The 23,119-nt window shown below is 57.2% G+C and overlaps 3 protein-coding genes across 4 annotated transcripts in view; all 3 read right to left on the reverse strand.

Annotated features, from left to right (window-relative positions):
* Positions 1-7,485, reverse strand: part of RNF123 (ring finger protein 123) — a 50,473-nt gene extending 42,988 nt beyond the window's left edge. For both annotated transcript variants that reach the window (XM_050904532.1, XM_050904531.1), the window contains exons 1-7: positions 7,376-7,485; positions 6,234-6,318; positions 3,585-3,664; positions 2,654-2,751; positions 1,399-1,453; positions 989-1,074; positions 137-223 (exon numbers count right to left, since the gene is read on the reverse strand). In XM_050904532.1, coding sequence (XP_050760489.1) covers positions 137-223; positions 989-1,074; positions 1,399-1,453; positions 2,654-2,751; positions 3,585-3,664; positions 6,234-6,318; positions 7,376-7,457 — 573 coding nt within the window. In that variant the 5' untranslated portion in view covers positions 7,458-7,485. The remainder of the gene's footprint in view (positions 1-136; positions 224-988; positions 1,075-1,398; positions 1,454-2,653; positions 2,752-3,584; positions 3,665-6,233; positions 6,319-7,375) is intronic.
* A 2,937-nt stretch (positions 7,486-10,422) lies between these two features.
* On the reverse strand, positions 10,423-13,700 carry LOC127021702 (PHD finger protein 7-like). Its single transcript, XM_050904899.1, is given in 9 exon segments — positions 10,423-11,462; positions 11,646-11,764; positions 11,917-12,030; positions 12,247-12,406; positions 12,409-12,602; positions 12,685-12,809; positions 13,073-13,174; positions 13,267-13,358; positions 13,691-13,700. Coding segments are annotated over 9 exon segments (1,956 nt in total).
* Positions 13,701-17,083: 3,383 nt separating this feature from the next.
* LOC127021703 (PHD finger protein 7-like) lies at positions 17,084-20,399 on the reverse strand. The gene is made up of 11 exons (XM_050904900.1): positions 20,357-20,399; positions 19,933-20,024; positions 19,739-19,840; positions 19,334-19,458; positions 19,089-19,251; positions 18,896-19,002; positions 18,566-18,679; positions 18,295-18,413; positions 18,074-18,111; positions 17,999-18,017; positions 17,084-17,532 (listed from the first exon to the last, which is right to left on the reverse strand). The coding sequence occupies exons 1-11, from the start codon at positions 20,397-20,399 to the stop codon at positions 17,084-17,086; spliced, it is 1,371 nt and encodes a 456-aa protein (XP_050760857.1).
* Between the last annotated feature and the right edge of the window lie 2,720 nt (positions 20,400-23,119).

Genomic DNA, 23,119 nt, shown 5'->3' on the forward strand with positions numbered 1-23,119 from the left:
GCCTCCCCAAGAGCAGACTGAAGCAGGGAGGACAGCTTGAGGGCATTTCACGAGGCCCAGCAGAATCCAGCGAGCAGGAGCCACCTGCTTTCTTCTCCTTACTCTACATCCCGTTCCTGGGAGGCCAGCTACTCACTTTGCCATAGTTGGTAGTAGTCACATTCCACTTGCGCACTCTGTTTCCATCATACGCATATGAATCTGGCGTATCTCCAACTCCTTCCTGCACAAAAGTATGAAAGAGGAGACTCAGACCAGACCAAGCATAGAGGATCCCTCTCATTGCAAGAGAGGCTTTCAGGGGGAGACCAGCAGACAGGGAGAGCCGCTGACAGCACACATGCTCTGCCTGGGAAAAGCCCTCACTCTAGGACTGAATCCAGTGGCCTGCGATCTTTGGTTCAGAGAAATACACCACTCCCTACTCATTTTTGGGTCAGAAGAAGAGTACTGGCATCCTACACTTCCAACTTCTGTCAAAGCAGCCCCCCAGGATGCCCATCACCTCCTCTCTCACATGTTGCAGAGTGGCAAGTTAGTGAAACTCTGCAGCTGACATCCCTTCCCAGCATCAAACATCCCACCTGGTGCCTGAGAAGAGCTGGTCTGGGCCTGCCTCTCCTGGGCAAAAAAGCCCCGTAGCACCAGCTGCTGAGGGCCATCCCGAGAGACAGGCTGCCAGCACTGCAGACCCACGCTCCAGAGAAGACACCAGCTGAAAGTCAACACATAGCAGTGGCTACGTGCAGCAAGAGCACAGCAACGCACCCAGCGTGCAAGGCTTTCACACTGTGCACCATTCTGTGAACACAGCCCAGAGAGTCTAGTAAAGATTTTTAAAACAGCAGACCTGGTATTTCTAGTGTGTGTGTTGGGCACAAAATGCCAGCAGGGCAGGAGCACAGTACCAATGCGATGCTCCACACTGACCTAAAAAGCAGTGGAGGAACACAGAGCAGCCCTGTGCCACATGCAGCAGTTACGCTACCTCCTGATTAAATCTGCAGTTGAGAGTACACCAGCCAATCTGCATGAGTCCCTGGGAGGAGATGAGCACCTCGTAAATCCATTTGCCTGAAAGAAAAAGAGATGCCACACAGTAAATCCCTGCCGCCTGGCTCATCGTTAGAGAAGCAGAACCTGACACTGCTCCCACAGAAAAGAATGTGGCACACAAAGGAGCTTCGGGACAGCCCCAGCATTCCCCTCCCGCCTCTTCACTCCAGCATCACACAATCCTCCATCCTTTTGACTTCCTGGAAAAGCCAGTGGATGAACTGGGGAAGAGGGGGCTCAAGTTCTGGAACTACAGCATATTCAAGACCTTTCTAGTTGCGTAACTCTTCACACACTCTTCCCAGGGTCTTTTCTCAAAGCATTGCCTGCTTTTCTCCTTACCTTTATACACACATGTCGTGGCCCTGATGGAGCCAAAGTTACTGTGGCCAATCACCTGGACCAACAAACAAAAGGTATTTTAAAGTCAGACAAAAGACAGTTTTGCTCAGCCCTACCCATTCCCTCCACCCTAGCCCTCAAAACCAAAGCGTGATGGAGAGCTATTCACAAGCACAGTGTAGGGAAGAGACAGGACATCTTCCCCACCCCAGCAGCTGTGCTCAGAGCCGACAGGCCCTGGGGAACCATCCAGGTCCTCCCCACAGCTCATCTGTACTTGATAAACTCCAGTGAAGCATGCAGCACGGAAGCAGTACAAGGGCAACGTGGTGACAGACAGGTTTCCAGTGAATTGTGACAGGTATACAAAAGTGACTATTATATAGGAAAGACGTCTGAATCCTGGAGAAGTTAAAACAAAACTATAAATTCAGGGTGTCCAGACTAAAGCCCAGGACTATCAGGTAACATGCTGTCCAGAAACTGAACCCTGTTAACTCCTGACTCTCTCAATCTCAGGACAGACCACGAAGAAGAGATGAAGGTAGCAACAAGGAATTCACAGGCAAGCCAGTCTGATCCAATATGAGGGCAAGTTCTAGGTACAGCCAAGGTAAGCTACAGTGGGTGGTTAACGGGAAAGGGGAGACCAGGGCAGCCTCCTCTGCTGGGGGTAAAAAAGGATACATAGATTAAGGAGGGAATGAGCACAGGAGCACGGGATGTGCCTGCTCAGTGAAGGGGTGAAAGGAGTGCAGCAATTACTGTAGTAGGAAAGGATTACATTCCAGTGGATTCTTTCAGCTGATTTTCTGCATGAGGAACATCAGCTAAGGAGCAAGCAGGGAGCTAGTGGAAACAAAGGAGAAAGGAAAGCCTCAGCTTCAGCCTCTTGCCACCATTAGAGAAGACCAGAAGGAAGGAAGGAAGAGGCAGTCTGCTGGAGGGAGGGACAGGAAAGCTGGCTGCTGGCCTTTCCTCTGCTTAGCCAAGCTCTTCAGTGAGCCCCTAGGCCAGGGTAATCCTTTCACTTCCTCGCAGCTCCACTCAGAGCTTGCTGAGACCTAGGGGTACTGCTAGACCTTTTCCCAGGATTGCTCATTTCCTCCAGGATCCTGCAGCTTTCTGTGTAGACTCTGTTTACAACATGCTACAAAGCCAGTGACAGAGATCTGTTATGAAGAACAAACCAAGAAGCCCAAAGGGCTTTTAGTCCCACAAGACCATTTTCTGCTGCACCCAGCATCACACTCACCCCAAGTAAGTCATCGTCGACCAGCAGGAGTCCCTCAAAACCGCTCGTGTGGTCCAACACCACAGTAGAGGGACCAAGCCGGCCCTCTGCTACCTGATCTGAAACAAGAGTTGCAGAAAACCTGTTAGGGAAAGCTGTGCAGGATTTAACAGTACACCTGATGAGTGCCTCCAGCTAGATTACAAGAGCACCCAGATTCTGCTACAGTGGAAGAAGACTGTGTTACCCATGTTAGACCATGAGAACCTCAGGAAAGGAGACACCAGTGAGATTGAAAAGGAAGTTTTCACAACAACACAAAAGGTCTTAGCTATGCAGCATTCAGGTCATATGTTAAGTTTTCCACATCGCCTGAAAATTTTACTTTGGCAAAATTCAAAGACCAAACTAAACTCTGAGCCAAATGTTTGGTCAACATATCACACTTTGATTGCAGCCAGCAAGAAAAATTCTTCTTTTTAGGAGAGGAGCCAGGTTGTATCCTGCCACATTGTGACTCATTCAGGGAAACGGATGCTAGCAAGAACACAGGCAACAGCCTGAGGCCCAAAGTGAATACCTACAGAGGAGACCAGTATGTAAAAATTGTCAACAAGCCTCTGCATTTCCTACTGAGGATAGCACTCCACACTGCTGGTCACAGCAACAGCTCTGCATATCATTATCAGTGAAATATCTCCAACATTTGCCCCAAAACTGTTTTTTTCCAGGCATTTTCGCCTGGAAATACGCCTTCACCATCTGGAAGTAGAGCTGCTCCAGGGCTGACTGATGAGCTCCTCACAGGCAGGATTTAAAGGTACGGTAAATTAGAGCACAGGAGGGCAGAACAACACTCACTCAGGGACCTGCCTTTCATGATACAACTTGTCCTCCCAATTAGGCAGCACAAGCAGAAGCACAAATTGGACAGACACTCAGTGTCTCCTACCTCGACTGTCTTCGGAGCCATTCTCCTCTGCTAGCAATCGGTCAAGGTGGTCCTGCAGGTTCTGGAACGTCACGTGCTTTCTAGGGAATAAACATGCACAGCAGCTCTTCAGAAAACTCCATCTTCAAGTTTTAAAGAGTTTCAGCCCAGACACATGTGTCCGCACAGTCCTGCGCTGTGAGACACGAACCAGGAAGTTCTGTCGATCTGTGTTTCTTGTCATGAATCTGAGGAATTTGCTGCCCAGCGTGTTGGGGCAAAAAAATGAACCAAGGACCAAATAGAGCGTGAACAAGCAAAGTAGTTAACAACAGATCTTAAAGTCTTCAGTCTGCTCAGGAGTATTTTGTAAGAAATAAGTAAGAAAACTGTACTGCAGTACAGTGGCAGTAAGAAACCAGCTGTACTACCAACAACTGTGGACCACGACTTTGCTGCAGTCAGCATCATACAAACATGGCATAAGTCAGGATGCGTTTTTTTCCCCAAGTATTTCGTAATACAAAAGAAGAGAGAAGACCACACCAGCAGCCGTAGCAGTTCAGACAAAGGTCAGGCTAGCCCAACATCCTCTCTCTGACAACAGCCAAAAACATTTTGTTTTCATACTGAGGAGAAGTCTCTCATGCACCCCCTCTGGGCCACTATTTTAGAGAATTTTCTCATACTGCCCTCTCCTAGTTCTCTCTTTTCAAGGCTAGTTTACTTAGCTGTTCCTTGTACAAGAGCCATTCCAGACATCTGACTTCCTCTTACCCTTCCTCAAAACCTCTGCAGCTCTAAAATACCCTTCTGGAGTTGGTGAGACCAGAACCACATGATACTCGAGATGAGGGTAAGCCACAAATTTATTCAGTGGCATAACGATTTTCCTTATCCTACATCCCTTTCCCAACAATTCCTAACTTCCTACTTTCTTTTTCTGACTTAGTATTCCCACCCTAATCTCATTCCTACACAGTAAAAATCAGCCCAGGGCCCACCATTTTACACACAATGTTGAGGCTGTTCGCCTTTTGATATATCACTTTGCATTTCCCTACACTGAGTTTCATAGACCATTTCACTATCCAGTCACTATCACAGCCACCTTATCTTTACATTGCTCTAAATAGCTTTGTAACAGCAGCAAACCTTCCCACCTCATGCTCTCTCCCTTTCCAAGTCTCCCAAGGATACATGGAACATAGGTTGTGCTGCAGGTCTTTGAGGGATCCCAGCAGGACCTCCTTTTACCATGAGAGTTGCTAGTTGTTCCTATCCCTGCTTCCCATTTCCAAAGCCATCTGTGGAACAACTTCCCAATTCTCCAGGACTAGGGGTTTCCCTAAGACTGTGGTGAGAGACCTTTTGAAAGCCTGATGAATGTGAAGATGCACAGAAGTGGAATCAAAGAATCAGTTTAGGTTGGCATGAGAGGGTGGCTTCAGCAAAGCAGCTTAATCAGCAGCTAGCATGGAGGAGGAGTTCTGGAAGGAGGTTAGAAGAGCATGAGACAGCCAGAGAGATGCCTGCAGCGAGCTCCTCTATGAGGAATTTAGGCCTCCAAAGACAAGATGTCATACCATAAAAGTTGCTCTCACATGGCAAATGTTATTTTCAAGACCTATTTGACTGCTACTGGGCTTTCTACCAAATAGCCAAGTCCAGGGAAAAGGGTGGAAGGCAGGAAAAAAAGAAAGAGAGATCAGTCCAACAAACTATCAATTCTGTGCTTTTAAGTCATTAATCACCAGGCAAAGAAATTAGAAATACTGAAAACCAAAATGCATGGGCAGATGGAATATTCCAAGGCACGCTGGCAGGAGAGCTCATGGCAAAGTAACATGACCCATTTTGCCTCCCCCTCGCCATAACCCTAGCTCACCAAGAGCGGAGAGGGCCAAGAGCTATTTTTAGCAGCTCTGAGCTCACATTTGAGCTGGCAGTGCTAAGTATAGCCCGTGGAATGTGACCCCAGCCACTCTGCAGCACCGCCAGCCAGCAGGAGCTACATGCCTGCCTCGCTCTACCACACTCGTACCTGCCCTGAACCTGCCTGACTTGCCTCTGGCAAAAGACCTAAATGCAAGGGAAATTTTTCTCATCCAAATCTACAAGTTTCTGGGCTACAAGGTGAAGGAGAACTGAAAACAAATAGAAGAAAACAGATACCAAACAGGAATTTTGTGTTTCTTTTCCTTTGGTGACTCCTAATAACAAAAGTACCAACAGTTCCACAGCCCGAGAAATGTATGGTATTCCATATATCAGTAATAGCCTTGCCTTTAGGTTACAGGGCACTGATGACCTATTTTTCATTCCTGTACCTAAAATCTGTGCATTTTGCACTTCCTTACAAGTAAAGGGGGAACACGAACAATAAGGTGAATGCCTACTTGCCTATTTATTTCAGAAATATGGCCTAGTGATTTTGTATATGGGGTTTTCATGCAAAAATTCTGAAGAATCCTTCCTGGCGAGCCCTGCAATTTGAAAAAGCCATTAAAGGACAAGACCTAAGAGTCATTTCTGTAACACGGTGCTGCTGTGCTTTTAACAAAGATCACTGTGTGGCACTAAAAGATCTTTCCTTTCATCGCAGTGCTGTATATCTGGGGACTGATACAGCATCGCTTGCCATCTAGTGAATGAGAAGAAGTCTGATACCTGTAAGCAGCTGCAGGCTGGTTCCCATCAGCATTGGTAAAGACGCGATGCAGATAATCATTCAGCAGCCTGCTGTTCACGATCCCTTGTGAAAAACAGAATGGAAATAAGCTTAGGGAGTCAGGAGGTAAACTCAAACGTTAATTTCATTTCAAAGCAAGAAACTGGTAACTACGGGAAAATGATGTTCAAGTTTGCAGATCAATGCATTGGAAAACACAGCTGTAAGAAGTTATTCATTGTCTTACTGTCTTCACTAGCAGCCCTAGAGTCCAGCATACTCTGGAGAGCAAGCGCTCTTTCCAATTTGAGCTGCTCTACGATAGCAAATGGGAGGCTATAAGTTGGTCCCCACAGGAGGAACTACATCCTCAGGAATCCTGCTGTACTACTTCCAGATAAAGTAACTTCAAAAGCTGGAGGTAAGAATCCAATTTCATTTCCAAAAAAAAAAAAAAAAAAAAAAAAAATCTTATCAGTATTGCAATTCCTGATGTCCTAGTCATTCCTGGGTCATTTTAAGTACCTACATCTGTTAACCACACTAGAAGATGCTTGAGATAGAAAGGCTTGCAGATGCAGTTCATCTCGTCTAACCCACCGCCCTCTTTAATGATGTATGCCTCACTTTAGCTTTCACTGTGCAAAACAATCCCTAGTGTCACATTGATGCAGCATGCTTTATTTCTGGGTGCAACAGTGCCCTCAAATGCCAGATTTGTGATCTTATAAGCACATTTCTGCTGGATTGGTGAGTCCAAGAGAAAACAGACTGCCTAGCAGGTACCAAAATTTCCTGGAAAAAAATTAATCTGAGAACTTGACAAGCTGTTCATCCTGGAAGGGGAACTCCCTGAATCAGATGAGACAAAGGCAGGCAACACGACATTCTCCAGCCTCACGAGGCAGGGCTGTGTGCCAAAGAAAGGGCACTGTGACATGAGCTTCTGGAGTCCTTAGTACTACAGGAACGTCCCTCCCAAAATCACATCTCAGTTCAGAGATTTACTCAGTTTCAGCCCCACCACACCTCACGTCAGCAAGGTAACTGCAGCTGGAAGGCAAGTGATCCCAAGCGAGGCAAGGGGCGCTCACCTGATCCACACTGGTCCTGCTTTTACACAGCACGTACATGCCCATACCTGTGGCCTTGGACTTCTCTGGCTCGGTGCTCAGCCTGTAGTTTTTCCTTGAGAAAGCAGTCCCAGCACCTCTTGACGTCATTCTTCACAGGCACCACTTCCAGAGTGGACATAAGATGAAGAGACACCTAGAACAAAAGTTGCTGGGGAGGATGCTGCGTTTAGACTTCTCCCTTTCTTGGAGGTTGATGTACCTGGATTGAAAAACAGGGATAAGCCAAAAAATAGTCAGAGTCCTTGCACTAACGACATCATACAAGAGCCCAAAGCCAACCAACTGCCAGCCCTGCTCTCAGTCCCACTTGTCCAACAGCTCAAAATCTTCCCAAAGCAGACAAGGCATTAAGCCACACTCCAGACAACCACACAGACCCCACTCCAACCAAAGGCACGGGCAGAACCAAGCCAGAAACACAGGCAACCTTTGCACCAAGTTTGAGCCAGAAGCACTGAGCCAGCACAGGGCCGCAGCTACCACCGCTGCCACACACCGCCAAAACTGCCAACCGCATCGCACTTCTACTCATGTCCTGATGAGACACTTCTGCCTTTCTCTTCCACACTGTATTCTTTAAGACAGGAATATGCACCTGGTTAATCTTCTGTTTAACAGATTATTAGATTATTCCGCTATCCAAAACAGAGAGAGGGAGAAGGAATGAGGCAAATGCAGATGAACTGGACTACAAAAGAATAGCATTGACTACAAAGCAAAAGACCCAGCTGTCGGTTTTATAGGGACAAAAGTAGATGCAGGTAGAAGTACACAGAAATGTTTACAGTTGAAAATCTACCACAAGACTAAAGATTCATGACCCTTCCTGGTATCACTAGAATGCAAAGAATCTGCTCTGATAGAGCTGATCTGACACGTGCCAGGACAAAAAGAATAAATTCAAGTTGCTAGTTCCATCCAGCCTCAAAATGTTAGGTTACACCCCTCTCCTGTTTCCGATTGCCCCGACAGCCGACCATGCCTGGAAATCTCTCTCATTCACTAGACAGCCGTCTGACAAATTGCCTTGTAACACACAGAGCAACAGGAAGATGCAACAGGAGCAAAGGCTGTGGGAATTAAATGCTTGCCAGCCATCTCATACACAGCAGAAACTAAGGTGAATCCAAGAAAAGTTAGTGAACTTGCCAAGTGACGTAAGTGCCACAGCAACTCCACTGGCAGATCACTTGAGCTTCAGCTAGACTCAGGAAAGGACTTCCTAAAGCCCCTTTCCTCAGGGCCAGCCCAGCATCCCGCAGTGGAGCAGCACTGCCTGGCGTCCCTCCTGCAGCACTGCTGAGCAAAACCGCAGGAACAAAGCAAAAACCAGCGTGGATCAACAGCCCTGAACGATCTGCATCAGAGACTCAAAACAAGGAATAAAACAACTAAACTATAAACAGAAACACATCATTTATTACCAAAGCAGAGCAGACAGCACAATGTGTACTATCCTAAAAGTACTCTAAACATGAGAGACATGATTTCACCTCTGTCAGGACAAGTTAAAAACACCCGAGGGTTGCGGGGAGTGCCCCTAGCTCTTCCCAAGGGCGGCCAGCCCAGCACCCACACTGCTGAAACAGCCTGAATGCCCAGGCAGAGAGCACAGCATGGCCACACCGGCACCGTACGAGATGCACTGCTGGCACTGCTGCAGTGCCAAGGTTTTTTTTCAGTTGGAGCAGATGCTGCTTTCAACAGGTCAGAGAAAGGGCAGAGCAGAGGGACACGTCTGCCCCTTCACCGCTCCCATGTGCGATTCACAAAACTGGCCCCAGCAGCTCTGGCAAAGCCACCCAGCTCTGAGCCTGGCCACGGGTTAAACTCCCTTCTCTGGGCAATAGCAAGCAGCTTCCAGCAGAAGGGCAGAATAAACACCACAGGGGAAGCCAGATCTTAAATTGAGCCCACGGGAGGCAGGCGAGGAGGCTGAGAAGCTGGGCCAGCAAACACAGCTTTGTCCAGCAGCTGCGACCAAGCCCTCCCGCTCGCGTCAGGGCAGCAGGGATGAAGCCGGCAGGGAGACAGCCGGGATGCAGAGGCCCCCACGCCGCTCGGAAAACTGCTCTGCGTTAATCACAAGCACGGGTCTCTGTGGCACCTCCTCTTTGGCAGCACCTCCAAACCAGAGATACCGGGCAGCATTGCCCAAATGCAGGAACCGACCCTAAAACCACAGCCGGCAGCACTCCCGAAGCTGGCGGCATGTCCCAAGCCCAGTGACACCCCCAAACCCAGAGACACCCCCTAAAGCGGGCAGCACTCCCTGCAGCCATAGCCTCCCCCCCAAACCCAGCGGGACCCTCCATGCCCACAAACACCCCCAAACCCGGGGGCGCCCCTAACACCTGCCCACAACCCCAAAGCCCAGAAAGCCCCGCCAGGCGCGGAAGCAGCCCCCAGTCGGGCGCCTCACCCCCAAAACCGGACGACACTCCCCGAGACCCTCCTGCCCGGCCCCAAGCCCCGCGGCGGCAGGGCCAGACCCGGAGGCAGGGACAGCCCGGGGCCGAAGCCAGCGGGGGCCCCGCACTGCCAGGGCCGGGCACGGGGGAGCCCAGGGCGGCCCAGGCCCGGCGGCCGCCGCACTCACCGCCGGCCCGGAGGCGCCGCCGCCGCCACCGCCGCCGCGCTACGGCGAGCCGCGAGGGCCATGCCGGGCGGGCGGGCGCGGCCCGCGTTGCCAGGAGACGGGCGGCAGCGCTGGGCGGGCCGCGCCGCGCAGCGGTTCCCGCTCCGCGCTCAGGCCGTGCGGGCCAGGCTGCCCTCCCGGGGGCAGGGGCAGAGACCCCCGGTGCCGGGGGTGGGTGTGAACTTCCCCCGGGGAAACTGAGCAGGCTGCGGGGCCAGCGAGGCCCGAAGCACACGGCCGTGGTGCTGGGCAGCCGGCCAAGGCCGGCCCGCAAGGAGGGAGGTCTGGGGAAGGTGCTGCCGACCCCTGGGGAGAAGACAACCCTATGGGCCCAGCCCCTAACGCTGCCCCTCGAGAAAGGGACGGGAGGAGGAGGAAGCCGACAAATGAGCAAGGAATCTGCCAGTGCAGAGATTAACGGCCAACTTTATTGTGCCGGTGGAGGGGGATCAGGGCCAGCACTCGGGGACGGCGCACGGCTGGTCCCGCGGCGGCGCCCGGGCCGGCTGTAGGGATCTGGGGCCCGACGTCGCAACCGGGAGCGATTTCGCATGCGGTCGGGCCCAGGGGGGCTGGAGCTTCTGCCACTCTCAAGCACTGGAGAGCCACAGGAGGCCCCCGATGGCAGCTGGCTGCCAGTGCTGGGGCTGCTGGCCCCGGGTGCTGGGGAGCCGTGGGACGGCCCCAGCTCTGCCGCGCTGGGGGTGCTGCTCTCAGCACTTGGTGCTGGCGCGCGGCTGCTCTCACGGCGTCTTCTGGGCCGGCTGTAGGGATTTTGGGCCCGACGTTGCAAGCGGGAGCGGTCTCGCGCCCGCTCGGGCCCAGGGCGGTGGAGCGGAGGCTGCCCTGAAGTGCTGGAGAGCTGCAGGAGGACCCTGATGGCAGCTGGCTGGCGGTGCTGGGGCTGCTGGTCTCCGGTGCCGGGGAGCCGTGGGACGGACCCAGCACCGCCTGGCTGGGGGTGCTGCTCTCAGCACTTGGTGCTGGCAGGCGGCTGCTCTCACGGCATCTTCTGGGCCGGCTGTAAGGATTTGGGGCCCGACGTTGCAACCGGGAGTGATTTCGCATGCGGTCGGGCCCAGGTGGGCTGGAGCAGCTGCTGCCCTCAAGCACTGGGGAGCTGTGGGATGGCCCCGATGCTGCCTGGCTACCGGTGCTGGGGCTGCTGGTTTCCAGTTCTAGGGAGCCGTGGGACGGCCCCGATGCCGCCATGCTGCCGGTGCTAGGGCTGCTGGTCTCTGGCGCTGGGGAGCCGTGGGACAGCCCCGATGCCGCCTGGCTGGCAGTGCTAGGGCTGCTGGACTCCGGTGCGGGAGATCCGAGAAGCTGCCCTGATGTCACCTGGCTGCCAGTGCTGGGGCTCCTGGTCTCCGGTGCCGGGGAGCTGTGGGCGGGCCCCGATCCTGACTGGATGGCAGTGCTGGGGCCGGCAAGCTCTGAGCTGGCACTGGAGGCTGTAAGGGGAAGCAGGAAGGTCAAGGGCACGGCCCCCAGGCCCGGGGCAGGATAGGTCAGAGCGGTGCCCCCAGCCCTCCTGGAGCAGAGAGGCTCTGCCAAGCCCACCCTGGGCACCCGCTGCCAGGCCTTGCCTGGCCCCTGGCCCCAGCCCAGGGCCACCCGGGCGCTTTGCCTCTTACCGGTACCCAGGCCAGCACAGCTGTCGCACTCCCAGCTGGCCGTGCTGTTCCTCAAGTAGGAGCAGCGTCTGTGGGTGCCCTCGGCAGCGCAGGAGCAGCACAGGAGCAGTTGCCAGGGCCTGGGGAGGCAAACGGGTTCATGGCTCTGAGGACAAAGTGACCGCAGCACAGGATTGTCCGGCAGAGCTCTTGTTCTCAGTCCTTCCGCTTCGAGCCCTCGGCGAGACAGAGATCGCGTGCGGAGCCCCGGGGTGCAGCTTTGGCAACTTACCCCTCTTCCTCTGCCCGCTCCCTGCCTCCTGGACAAAGGCACTCACTGGCATCGCAGCGGCTGTGCCTCTCGCCTAGTGCTGCGTATGCATGCCCGCTCTCCCATGATGGCAGTCTGATGGAGAAAGGAGAACTGATGAGCCCCTGCTGCCCCGGCATAAGGCAGAGGCAGGGCGTCCCTGCTCTTCTCCCCCTGCCCTGTTTCCGACTGCCCTGTGAAGCTGAAGCCCAGACTCACGGGACAGCGGAGGGCCAGGACTGCTGGGCAGCCCCTGGCACGGCACAGCGCTTGCACCCCCCTGTCTTGTGAGCCGGGCAGAAGGACACCAACCTGAAGGGGATTCGGATCCCCACGGTGAGCATTTCCGGGAGAAATGCATCCCTGTCTCTGCAGAGGGGGCACTGGAAGCAGGAAATGCCAGCGCGCACAGCCTGTCCCTGCAGGAGAAACAGAAGGGGCATGAGTGAGGCCCCGGTGCTGCTGAGCGCCTGCCGTGCCCCGGGGGCGAGGCAACGGCTCCTACCTGGATGCAGCCCCTGTGGAACCAGGCGTGTTTGCACGCCGGGCACACCATGGTGCCGTAGGACTTTCTGTCCCCCACGAGGTCCAGGCAGATGAGGCAGGTGGTGTTCTCCTCCGGAGCCGCCTCCACTGCCTGCTCCGGGCGGTGCTCCCAGCAGAAGGACCTGGGGGGAAGAGGAAAGGGATGGGCGAGGTGAGACCTGCTGGGTCCTTCCCCGGTGGTGGCGAGGAGGGCAGAGGAGGTACCTGTACTGATAAAGGAACTGGGTGACGCATCCACCCTCCACGGCACAGGGGAGATGGAAGCTGCGGTCGCAGCCCGTCTCCCAGCAGGTGATGGCGGCCCCGCTCTCGCCACAGACGAAGCAGTGCTGGAAAGAGCACAGCAGCCCCCATCAGCGGCAGCCTCAGGGCCTCCCCAGCCAGCCCCACGCCTCCGGGCAGGGCGCAGGATGTGGCCGCTGCTGGGTCACACCCCGCAGATGCGCCCGGCTGGAGCCTCTGTGGAGCTGCTGGGAGCCAGACTTCTGCCCCAGAGCTGGTTGGAAGGGCTGGGATTTCTTTCTTGGGGTCTGGGCTAAGCTCCCGCAAACCTCTCCTGGCACAGATCTCCCTGTTCTTGTCTGGTCCTCACCTTCTGCGCTGCCCGCTCGACTGTACGTCGAATATCCTCGGGGAGAAATCCCATGAGGCCTACTTCCTTGACCCGTTGCTGAAAAAGCTCGTTGGCAAAAAACTGCAGAAGAGAAGAGACGAGGAGCTGATGAGGAGAGTGTGGCAGGGACTGCCTGTCGGAAAGCTGGAGGAGGGAGCCCCAGAGGAACTCACCAGGCAAAACTTATGGGCACAGAGCCCCTGCTTCTGCAGTTTGTGCCCGCAGATATCCGGGTCAGCCTCTGCCCGGCGACACAGCATGCATGCTGGAGGGGAGAGAGCAAATGCCAGCGGGAATGAGCACCTCTGCGGGGCCGGGGGAAGGGTCCCTGAGGGATTGCCCCCAAGGGCTGCTCTGTCCCTGCCTAGCTGGCTGATGGGCAGGGCTGGAGGCCTTGGGGAGGAAGGGGGCATGGCAGGCACGGGTGTCCCAGCAGGCGCCCAGTGCCCGGCCTGGGCCCCGCTTGCTGAGGAAAGGAGGGGCCCTGCCCCGGGGCTGTTGGGGAGCTCCTGCCTCCCCCTGCCACCGCTCTCGGCCCCACGCTGACCAGCCCGACAACCCCTCTGCTGTGCTGCGCGAGGGGTACTTTGCTCTCACCCTGCTCCATCGAGTCGGGGCCTTCTCCTTGCCAACTGACATGGCGCACGTCAACGGTGAGCGCTTGGAGAGTCCCTGTCCCAGCAGCGCCGGGGTGTCTCCTCCAAATGCTCCTCTGCTGACTCTGAGGGAGAAGCAGGACGCGGGTGAGGGAGAAGCGAGACGCGGGTGAGCTTGCAGCACAGGCCCAGAGCCCCGAGGCGTGGGGCCCCCCTCCTCCTCGGCAGCCCCGCGCAAGCCCTGTCCTTCCCCTGCTCTCTCCTCACCTCACCAGGTCGCACTGACGCACGGCCTGTGCCCAGCCTTTCTTTTTGTTGGCTTGGCCCCGCGGGTCACAGTGGCCACTGTGACATCAGCACCGCTGGCCTGCGTGCGCCCCAAATACGGGCAGGGACGCCCTCGGCCGCCTGCCACCCACTCTGAGACGCCCACCGCCTCGCAGGGGTGGGTGTGAAGTGCCGAGGCGGGGGCCCGAGCCCTCGGCACCCACGTAACCGTTGCGGCTGCTCCTGCAGCAAGTGCAGAGTCAAATGCCGGGTCCCCCGGGGCAGCCGTCGAGGGTGGCACTGGTGGCCCAAAGGTGCCCTTCAGGCAGTGCGACTCCAGGGCTCCAGCCCTGGCCAAGGGAAGTCTCGGCTCCTGCCCCCGGCACGGGGAGCGCTGCCAGCAGGTCGGGGAAGGTGAGCCTTCCTCTCTGCGCCGCACCGGGAGGGCTGCATCTGCAGTACTGCCTCCGGTTCTGGGCTCCCCGGTACAGGGGACAGCAGCGACCTTTGAGCCTGGCCTGGGCTCGCACATCCCATCCGCTCAGCCGCGGTGGGTGGCCGGGGCACAGCACAGGACCTCAGGACGGCACCTAACTGGCGCAGGTGGCCCAACACCTTTCTCCTGAACTCCTTAGCGCTTTGGTGATGTGCTGCCTCTGGAACAAAAAGCAGCGGGACCGCAAGCTGGGGACTCCCGCGGAAGTGGCCTTTTTCCATGGCAATAAACTGCCCTGCAGAGTCAGTGTGAGCCTTTCCTTGGTGGGGCAGGAAACTGCAAGTGGCTGTGGGGCAGCTTTGGAGGCGGTGGGTGGGAGTGTTGATCTGTTTGAGGGTAGAAAGGCTCTACAGAGGGATCCGGACAGGCTGGGTCGATGGGCCGAGGGTTGTCAAGCCTTGGAACAGGCTGCCCGGGCAAGTGGTTGAGTCACCATCCCTGGAGGTATTTGAAAGACGTGTAGACGTGGCGCTTAGGGACACGGTTTGGTGGTGGACTTGGCAGTGTTGGGTTAACGGTTGGACTCGATGATCTTAGGGGTCTTTTCCAACCTAAATGATGCTATGATTCTAATTACCATTCAATTATGGCTTTAATCACCATTTGATGACCATTTCATTTTCATTCGATCATCGATTACTTACCATTTGATCATCGCTTAACCATTAATAAAGCCCTTTTAGTTAACCCCACAACGATGACTTCTCTGAATAATTCACCTGCGACACCAGGACAAAAACCAGACGGAGTCTCAGGCACAAGCGGAGTAGGAAAAAAGGAATGCGAAATCCAGTATTGGCGAATCCAGGTCCAAAATGCAATTCAGGACCAAGACAGAAACCTGAAACCCCCAGAAGCCCTTCTACAATACTAGCTGGCTGACACTGCTGAGAGTGACTAGAGGCTTCCCAGGCTGCCTCCTTCAGCTCCTGCTTTTAGAGCGTCCTCAGCCATCCTCTTCTACCAGCCACCTTCCAAGCCAAACTCTGGTGCTCAGGGTTTCCCTCTCACCAGGCTTTCTGAGATTTCGCTCGGCCTTCCGACGCCAGGGCATTACAGAGCTCCGTTAGCGAGATGCCGACAGAGGTGAACGGTGCCAGGGAACAAGCACCTCGGTTCAGAGGGAGGCTGCGCATGACCACAGCTCTTGGGCCAGCTCCATTCGAGCTCCGTTGCTCGGCAGTGCCTCGGAGCTCACGTCGCAATCCCCCTGAAGAGCACTACCTGTCCTGGCCATGTCTAGACCTCACGTCTTCCCAATCACGGCAGTCAAGAAGAGAAGGACAAAGCGCTGCCACCGAGTTCTCTCTTGGACCCTCTATACCTCCTTTCCTTCCTCATTGCCTCTTGGTTGGCAGAAAAGCCCATCAGGTCTCCCGGGTTCCCCTGCCTTCCTCCGAGAGGACAGCTGCTCCCTCCTGGAATGCAGCACCTTCCAGGCTGCATTAAGGCCTAGCAGGAAGGCGCCTAATGCACACACCGTAAGACCGCCTGTAGTTTGCCTGAAGAGCAGAGGGTTGTTCAAATCCGTACAGCCACCCCACGGGATTTCCTGCGCGCTTTGGTCACCGTTATTCTTTGATTCAGCCTTCCAGCTCTCCGCCAGCTTCCACAGAGCTGCTCAGCAGTCGCTCTGCAACCAAGTCTTTTCTCCTTCCGGCACTAGAAAGGTACTTGCTGGTCTCCAACAGGAGGGAAATCCTTTTGGATGACTGGTACTTGCTGGTCTCCAACAGGAGGGAAATCCTTTCAGATGACTGATGCTTCCCAGGCCCCTTGTTCCCCTCCCGTAGAGCCCATGTGATTTTTTGCTCTAAAGGGCGTATGACGGGACTCAGGCCCTCAGTAACAGGTACTGCTCTGACTCTCCTGAACTCTGTGGAGTCAATTCCTTACCAGGTGTTTGCAAGCTCTATTGAAAAGGATTTCTTGGCTTACAGTGCAAGAAGGAAGCCTTCAGCTGGTACAGCAGCAATCGTGTTGGGGAACAGGACCCGGAACTGGGGAGCGGGGAATGCCCTTTGGCTACTGCACAAACACAGTCTACAGAAATCTTCATGTCACAAATATAGACGTGACACTGAACTGAACTTGTAAAGAAAAGTAGCTTTGCCCCTTTGCCACAGTTCTCCCTAACCGAGGCAACGAGGATAGGCAATTGGTTATAGCCTTGTCCAGAAGGAAACAGAGTTGAAGCGCGTCCAAAGTCGCTGGGGCCGTGGCGGGTGATTTTGGGGGGCGAGCCGCAAGGGCCATGCCCGGTGGGCGGGCGCAGCCCACATTGCCGGGAGACGGGCGGTGGCGCCGGCTGGGCCGTGCCGGGCCACCCTCCGGGCCGTCCCGGGGGGCAGGGGCAGAGACCCCCGGTGCCGGGGGTGGGTGTGAACTTCCCCCGGGGAAACTGAGCAGGCTGCGGGGCCAGCGAGGCCCGAAGCACACGGCCGTGGCGCTGGGCAGCCGGTCAAGGCCGGCCCGCAAGGAGGGAGGTCTGGGGAAGGTGCTGCCGACCCCTGGGGAGAAGACAACCCTATGGGCCCAGCCCCTAACGCTGCCCCTCGAGAAAGGGACGGGAGGAGGAGGAAGCCGACAAATGAGCAAGGAATCTGCCAGTGCAGAGATTAACGGCCAACTTTATTGTGCCGGTGGAGGGGGATCAGGGCCAGCACTCGGGGACGGCGCACGGCTGGTCCCGCGGCGGCGCCCGGGCCGGCTGTAGGGATCTGGGGCCCGACGTCGCAACCGGGAGCGATTTCGCATGCGGTCGGGCCCAGGGGGGCTGGAGCTTCTGCCGCTCTCAAGCACTGGAGAGCCACAGGAGGCCCCCGATGGCAGCTGGCTGCCAGTGCTGGGGCTGCTGGCCCCGGGTGCTGGGGAGCCGTGGGACGGCCCCAGCTCTGCCGCGCTGGGGGTGCTGCTCTCAGCACTTGGTGCTGGCGCGCGGCTGCTCTCACGGCGTCTTCTGGGCCGGCTGTAGGGATTTTGGGCCCGACGTTGCAAGCGGGAGCGGTCTCGCGCCCGCTCGGGCCCAGGGCGGGTGGAGCGGAGGCTGCCCTGAAGTGCTGGAGAGCTGCAGGAGGACCCTGATGGCAGCTGGCTGGCGGTGCTGGGGCTGCTGGTCTCCGGTGCCGGGGAGCCGTGGGACGGACCCAGCACCGCCTGGCTGGGGGTGCTGCTCTCAGCACTTGGTGCTGGCAGGCGGCTGCTCTCACGGCATCTTCTGGGCCGGCTGTAGGGATTTGGGGCCCGACGTTGCAACCGGGAGTGATTTCGCATGCGGTCGGGCCCAGGTGGGCTGGAGCAGCTGCTGCCCTCAAGCACTGGGGAGCTGTGGGATGGCCCCGATGCTGCCTGGCTACCGGTGCTGGGGCTGCTGGTTTCCAGTTCCAGGGAGCCGTGGGACGGCCCCGATGCCGCCATGCTGCCGGTGCTAGGGCTGCTGGTCTCTGGCGCTGGGGAGCCGTGGGACAGCCCCGATGCCGCCTGGCTGGCAGTGCTAGGGCTGCTGGACGCCGGTGCGGGAGATCCGAGAAGCTGCCCTGATGTCACCTGGCTGCCAGTGCTGGGGCTCCTGGTCTCCGGTGCCGGGGAGCTGTGGGCGGGCCCCGATCCTGACTGGATGGCAGTGCTGGGGCCGGCAAGCTCTGAGCTGGCACTGGAGGCTGTAAGGGGAAGCAGGAAGGTCAAGGGCACGGCCCCCAGGCCCGGGGCAGGATAGGTCAGAGCGGTGCCCCCAGCCCTCCTGGAGCAGAGAGGCTCTGCCAAGCCCACCCTGGGCACCCGCTGCCAGGCCTTGCCTGGCCCCTGGCCCCAGCCCAGGGCCACCCGGGCGCTTTGCCTCTTACCGGTACCCAGGCCAGCACAGCTGTCGCACTCCCAGCTGGCCGTGCTGTTCCTCAAGTAGGAGCAGCGTCTGTGGGTGCCCTCGGCAGCGCAGGAGCAGCACAGGAGCAGTTGCCAGGGCCTGGGGAGGCAAACGGGTTCATGGCTCTGAGGACAAAGTGACCGCAGCACAGGATTGTCCGGCAGAGCTCTTGTTCTCAGTCCTTCCGCTTCGAGCCCTCGGCGAGACAGAGATCGCGTGCGGAGCCCCGGGGTGCAGCTTTGGCAACTTACCCCTCTTCCTCTGCCCGCTCCCTGCCTCCTGGACAAAGGCACTCACTGGCATCGCAGCGGCTGTGCCTCTCGCCTAGTGCTGCGTATGCATGCCCGCTCTCCCATGATGGCAGTCTGATGGAGAAAGGAGAACTGATGAGCCCCTGCTGCCCCGGCATAAGGCAGAGGCAGGGCGTCCCTGCTCTTCTCCCCCTGCCCTGTTTCCGACTGCCCTGTGAAGCTGAAGCCCAGACTCACGGGACAGCGGAGGGCCAGGACTGCTGGGCAGCCCCTGGCACGGCACAGCGCTTGCACCCCCCTGTCTTGTGAGCCGGGCAGAAGGACACCAACCTGAAGGGGATTCGGATCCCCACGGTGAGCATTTCCGGGAGAAATGCATCCCTGTCTCTGCAGAGGGGGCACTGGAAGCAGGAAATGCCAGCGCGCACAGCCTGTCCCTGCAGGAGAAACAGAAGGGGCATGAGTGAGGCCCCGGTGCTGCTGAGCGCCTGCCGTGCCCCGGGGGCGAGGCAACGGCTCCTACCTGGATGCAGCCCCTGTGGAACCAGGCGTGTTTGCACGCCGGGCACACCATGGTGCCGTAGGACTTTCTGTCCCCCACGAGGTCCAGGCAGATGAGGCAGGTGGTGTTCTCCTCCGGAGCCGCCTCCACTGCCTGCTCCGGGCGGTGCTCCCAGCAGAAGGACCTGGGGGGAAGAGGAAAGGGATGGGCGAGGTGAGACCTGCTGGGTCCTTCCCCGGTGGTGGCGAGGAGGGCAGAGGAGGTACCTGTACTGATAAAGGAACTGGGTGACGCATCCACCCTCCACGGCACAGGGGAGATGGAAGCTGCGGTCGCAGCCCGTCTCCCGGCAGGTGATGGCGGCCCCGCTCTCGCCACAGACGAAGCAGTGCTGGAAAGAGCACAGCAGCCCCCATCAGCGGCAGCCTCAGGGCCTCCCCAGCCAGCCCCACGCCTCCGGGCAGGGCGCAGGATGTGGCCGCTGCTGGGTCACACCCCGCAGATGCGCCCGGCGGACGAGGCTCCTGTGCTGGAGCCTCTGTGGAGCTGCTGGGAGCCAGACTTCTGCCCCAGAGCTGGTTGGAAGGGCTGGGATTTCTTTCTTGGGGTCTGGGCTAAGCTCCCGCAAACCTCTCCTGGCACAGATCTCCCTGTTCTTGTCTGGTCCTCACCTTCTGCGCTGCCCGCTCGACTGTACGTCGAATATCCTCGGGGAGAAATCCCATGAGGCCTACTTCCTTGACCCGTTGCTGAAAAAGCTCGTTGGCAAAAAACTGCAGACGAGAAGAGACGAGGAGCTGATGAGGAGAGTGTGGCAGGGACTGCCTGTCGGAAAGCTGGAGGAGGGAGCCCCGGAGGAACTCACCAGGCAAAACACATGGACACAGAGCCCCTGCTTCTGCAGTTTGTGCCCGCAGATATCCGGGTCAGCCTCTGCCCGGCGACACAGCATGCATGCTGGAGGGGAGAGAGCAAATGCCAGCGGGAATGAGCACCTCTGCGGGGCCGGGGGAAGGGTCCCTGAGGGATTGCCCCCAAGGGCTGCTCTGTCCCTGCCTAGCTGGCTGATGGGCAGGGCTGGAGGCCTTGGGGAGGAAGGGGGCATGGCAGGCACGGGTGTCCCAGCAGGCGCCCAGTGCCCGGCCTGGGCCCCGCTTGCTGAGGAAAGGAGGGGCCCTGCCCCGGGGCTGTTGGGGAGCTCCTGCCTCCCCCTGCCACCGCTCTCGGCCCCACGCTGACCAGCCCGACAACCCCTCTGCTGTGCTGCGCGAGGGGTACTTTGCTCTCACCCTGCTCCATCGAGTCGGGGGCCTTCTCCTTGCCAACTGACATGGCGCACGTCAACGGTGAGCGCTTGGAGAGTCCCTGTCCCAGCAGCGCCGGGGTGTCTCCTCCAAATGCTCCTCTGCTGACTCTGAGGGAGAAGCAGGACGCGGGTGAGGGAGAAGCGAGACGCGGGTGAGCTTGCAGCACAGGCCCAGAGCCCCGAGGCGTGGGGCCCCCCTCCTCCTCGGCAGCCCCGCGCAAGCCCTGTCCTTCCCCTGCTCTCTCCTCACCTCACCAGGTCGCACTGACGCACGGCCTGTGCCCAGCCTTTCTTTTTGTTGGCTTGGCCCCGCGGGTCACAGTGGCCACTGTGACATCAGCACCGCTGGCCTGCGTGCGCCCCAAATACGGGCAGGGACGCCCTCGGCCGCCTGCCACCCACTCTGAGACGCCCACCGCCTCGCAGGGGTGGGTGTGAAGTGCCGAGGCGGGGGCCCGAGCCCTCGGCACCCACGTAACCGTTGCGGCTGCTCCTGCAGCAAGTGCAGAGTCAAATGCCGGGTCCCCCGGGGCAGCCGTCGAGGGTGGCACTGGTGGCCCAAAGGTGCCCTTCAGGCAGTGCGACTCCAGGGCTCCAGCCCTGGCCAAGGGAAGTCTCGGCTCCTGCCCCCGGCACGGGGAGCGCTGCCAGCAGGTCGGGGAAGGTGAGCCTTCCTCTCTGCGCCGCACCGGGAGGGCTGCATCTGCAGTACTGCCTCCGGTTCTGGGCTCCCCGGTACAGGGGACAGCAGCGACCTTTGAGCCTGGCCTGGGCTCGCACATCCCATCCGCTCAGCCGCGGTGGGTGGCCGGGGCACAGCACAGGACCTCAGGACGGCACCTAACTGGCGCAGGTGGCCCAACACCTTTCTCCTGAACTCCTTAGCGCTTTGGTGATGTGCTGCCTCTGGAACAAAAAGCAGCGGGACCGCAAGCTGGGGACTCCCGGCGGAAGTGGCCTTTTTCCATGGCAATAAACTGCCCTGCAGAGTCAGTGTGAGCCTTTCCTTGGTGGGGCAGGGAACTGCAAGTGGCTGTGGGGCAGCTTTGGAGGCGGTGGGTGGGAGTGTTGATCTGTTTGAGGGTAGAAAGGCTCTACAGAGGGATCCGGACAGGCTGGGTCGATGGGCCGAGGGTTGTCAAGCCTTGGAACAGGCTGCCCGGGCAAGTGGTTGAGTCACCATCCCTGGAGGTATTTGAAAGACGTGTAGACGTGGCGCTTAGGGACACGGTTTGGTGGTGGACTTGGCAGTGTTGGGTTAACGGTTGGACTCGATGATCTTAGGGGTCTTTTCCAACCTAAATGATGCTATGATTCTAATTACCATTCAATTATGGCTTTAATCACCATTTGATGACCATTTCATTTTCATTCGATCATCGATTACTTACCATTTGATCATCGCTTAACCATTAATAAAGCCCTTTTAGTTAACCCCACAACGATGACTTCTCTGAATAATTCACCTGCGACACCAGGACAAAAACCAGACGGAGTCTCAGGCACAAGCGGAGTAGGAAAAAAGGAATGCGAAATCCAGTATTGGCGAATCCAGGTCCAAAATGCAATTCAGGACCAAGACAGAAACCTGAAACCCCCAGAAGCCCTTCTACAATACTAGCTGGCTGACACTGCTGAGAGTGACTAGAGGCTTCCCAGGCTGCCTCCTTCAGCTCCTGCTTTTAGAGCGTCCTCAGCCATCCTCTTCTACCAGCCACCTTCCAAGCCAAACTCTGGTGCTCAGGGTTTCCCTCTCACCAGGCTTTCTGAGATTTCGCTCGGCCTTCCGACGCCAGGGCATTACAGAGCTCCGTTAGCGAGATGCCGACAGAGGTGAACGGTGCCAGGGAACAAGCACCTCGGTTCAGAGGGAGGCTGCGCATGACCACAGCTCTTGGGCCAGCTCCATTCGAGCTCCGTTGCTCGGCAGTGCCTCGGAGCTCACGTCGCAATCCCCCTGAAGAGCACTACCTGTCCTGGCCATGTCTAGACCTCACGTCTTCCCAATCACGGCAGTCAAGAAGAGAAGGACAAAGCGCTGCCACCGAGTTCTCTCTTGGACCCTCTATACCTCCTTTCCTTCCTCATTGCCTCTTGGTTGGCAGAAAAGCCCATCAGGTCTCCCGGGTTCCCCTGCCTTCCTCCGAGAGGACAGCTGCTCCCTCCTGGAATGCAGCACCTTCCAGGCTGCATTAAGGCCTAGCAGGAAGGCGCCTAATGCACACACCGTAAGACCGCCTGTAGTTTGCCTGAAGAGCAGAGGGTTGTTCAAATCCGTACAGCCACCCCACGGGATTTCCTGCGCGCTTTGGTCACCGTTATTCTTTGATTCAGCCTTCCAGCTCTCCGCCAGCTTCCACAGAGCTGCTCAGCAGTCGCTCTGCAACCAAGTCTTTTCTCCTTCCGGCACTAGAAAGGTACTTGCTGGTCTCCAACAGGAGGGAAATCCTTTTGGATGACTGGTACTTGCTGGTCTCCAACAGGAGGGAAATCCTTTCAGATGACTGATGCTTCCCAGGCCCCTTGTTCCCCTCCCGTAGAGCCCATGTGATTTTTTGCTCTAAAGGGCGTATGACGGGACTCAGGCCCTCAGTAACAGGTACTGCTCTGACTCTCCTGAACTCTGTGGAGTCAATTCCTTACCAGGTGTTTGCAAGCTCTATTGAAAAGGATTTCTTGGCTTACAGTGCAAGAAGGAAGCCTTCAGCTGGTACAGCAGCAATCGTGTTGGGGAACAGGACCCGGA

The sequence above is a fragment of the Gymnogyps californianus genome, chromosome 13, assembly GCF_018139145.2.
Source record: "Gymnogyps californianus isolate 813 chromosome 13, ASM1813914v2, whole genome shotgun sequence".
Lineage (NCBI taxonomy): Eukaryota > Metazoa > Chordata > Aves > Accipitriformes > Cathartidae > Gymnogyps > Gymnogyps californianus.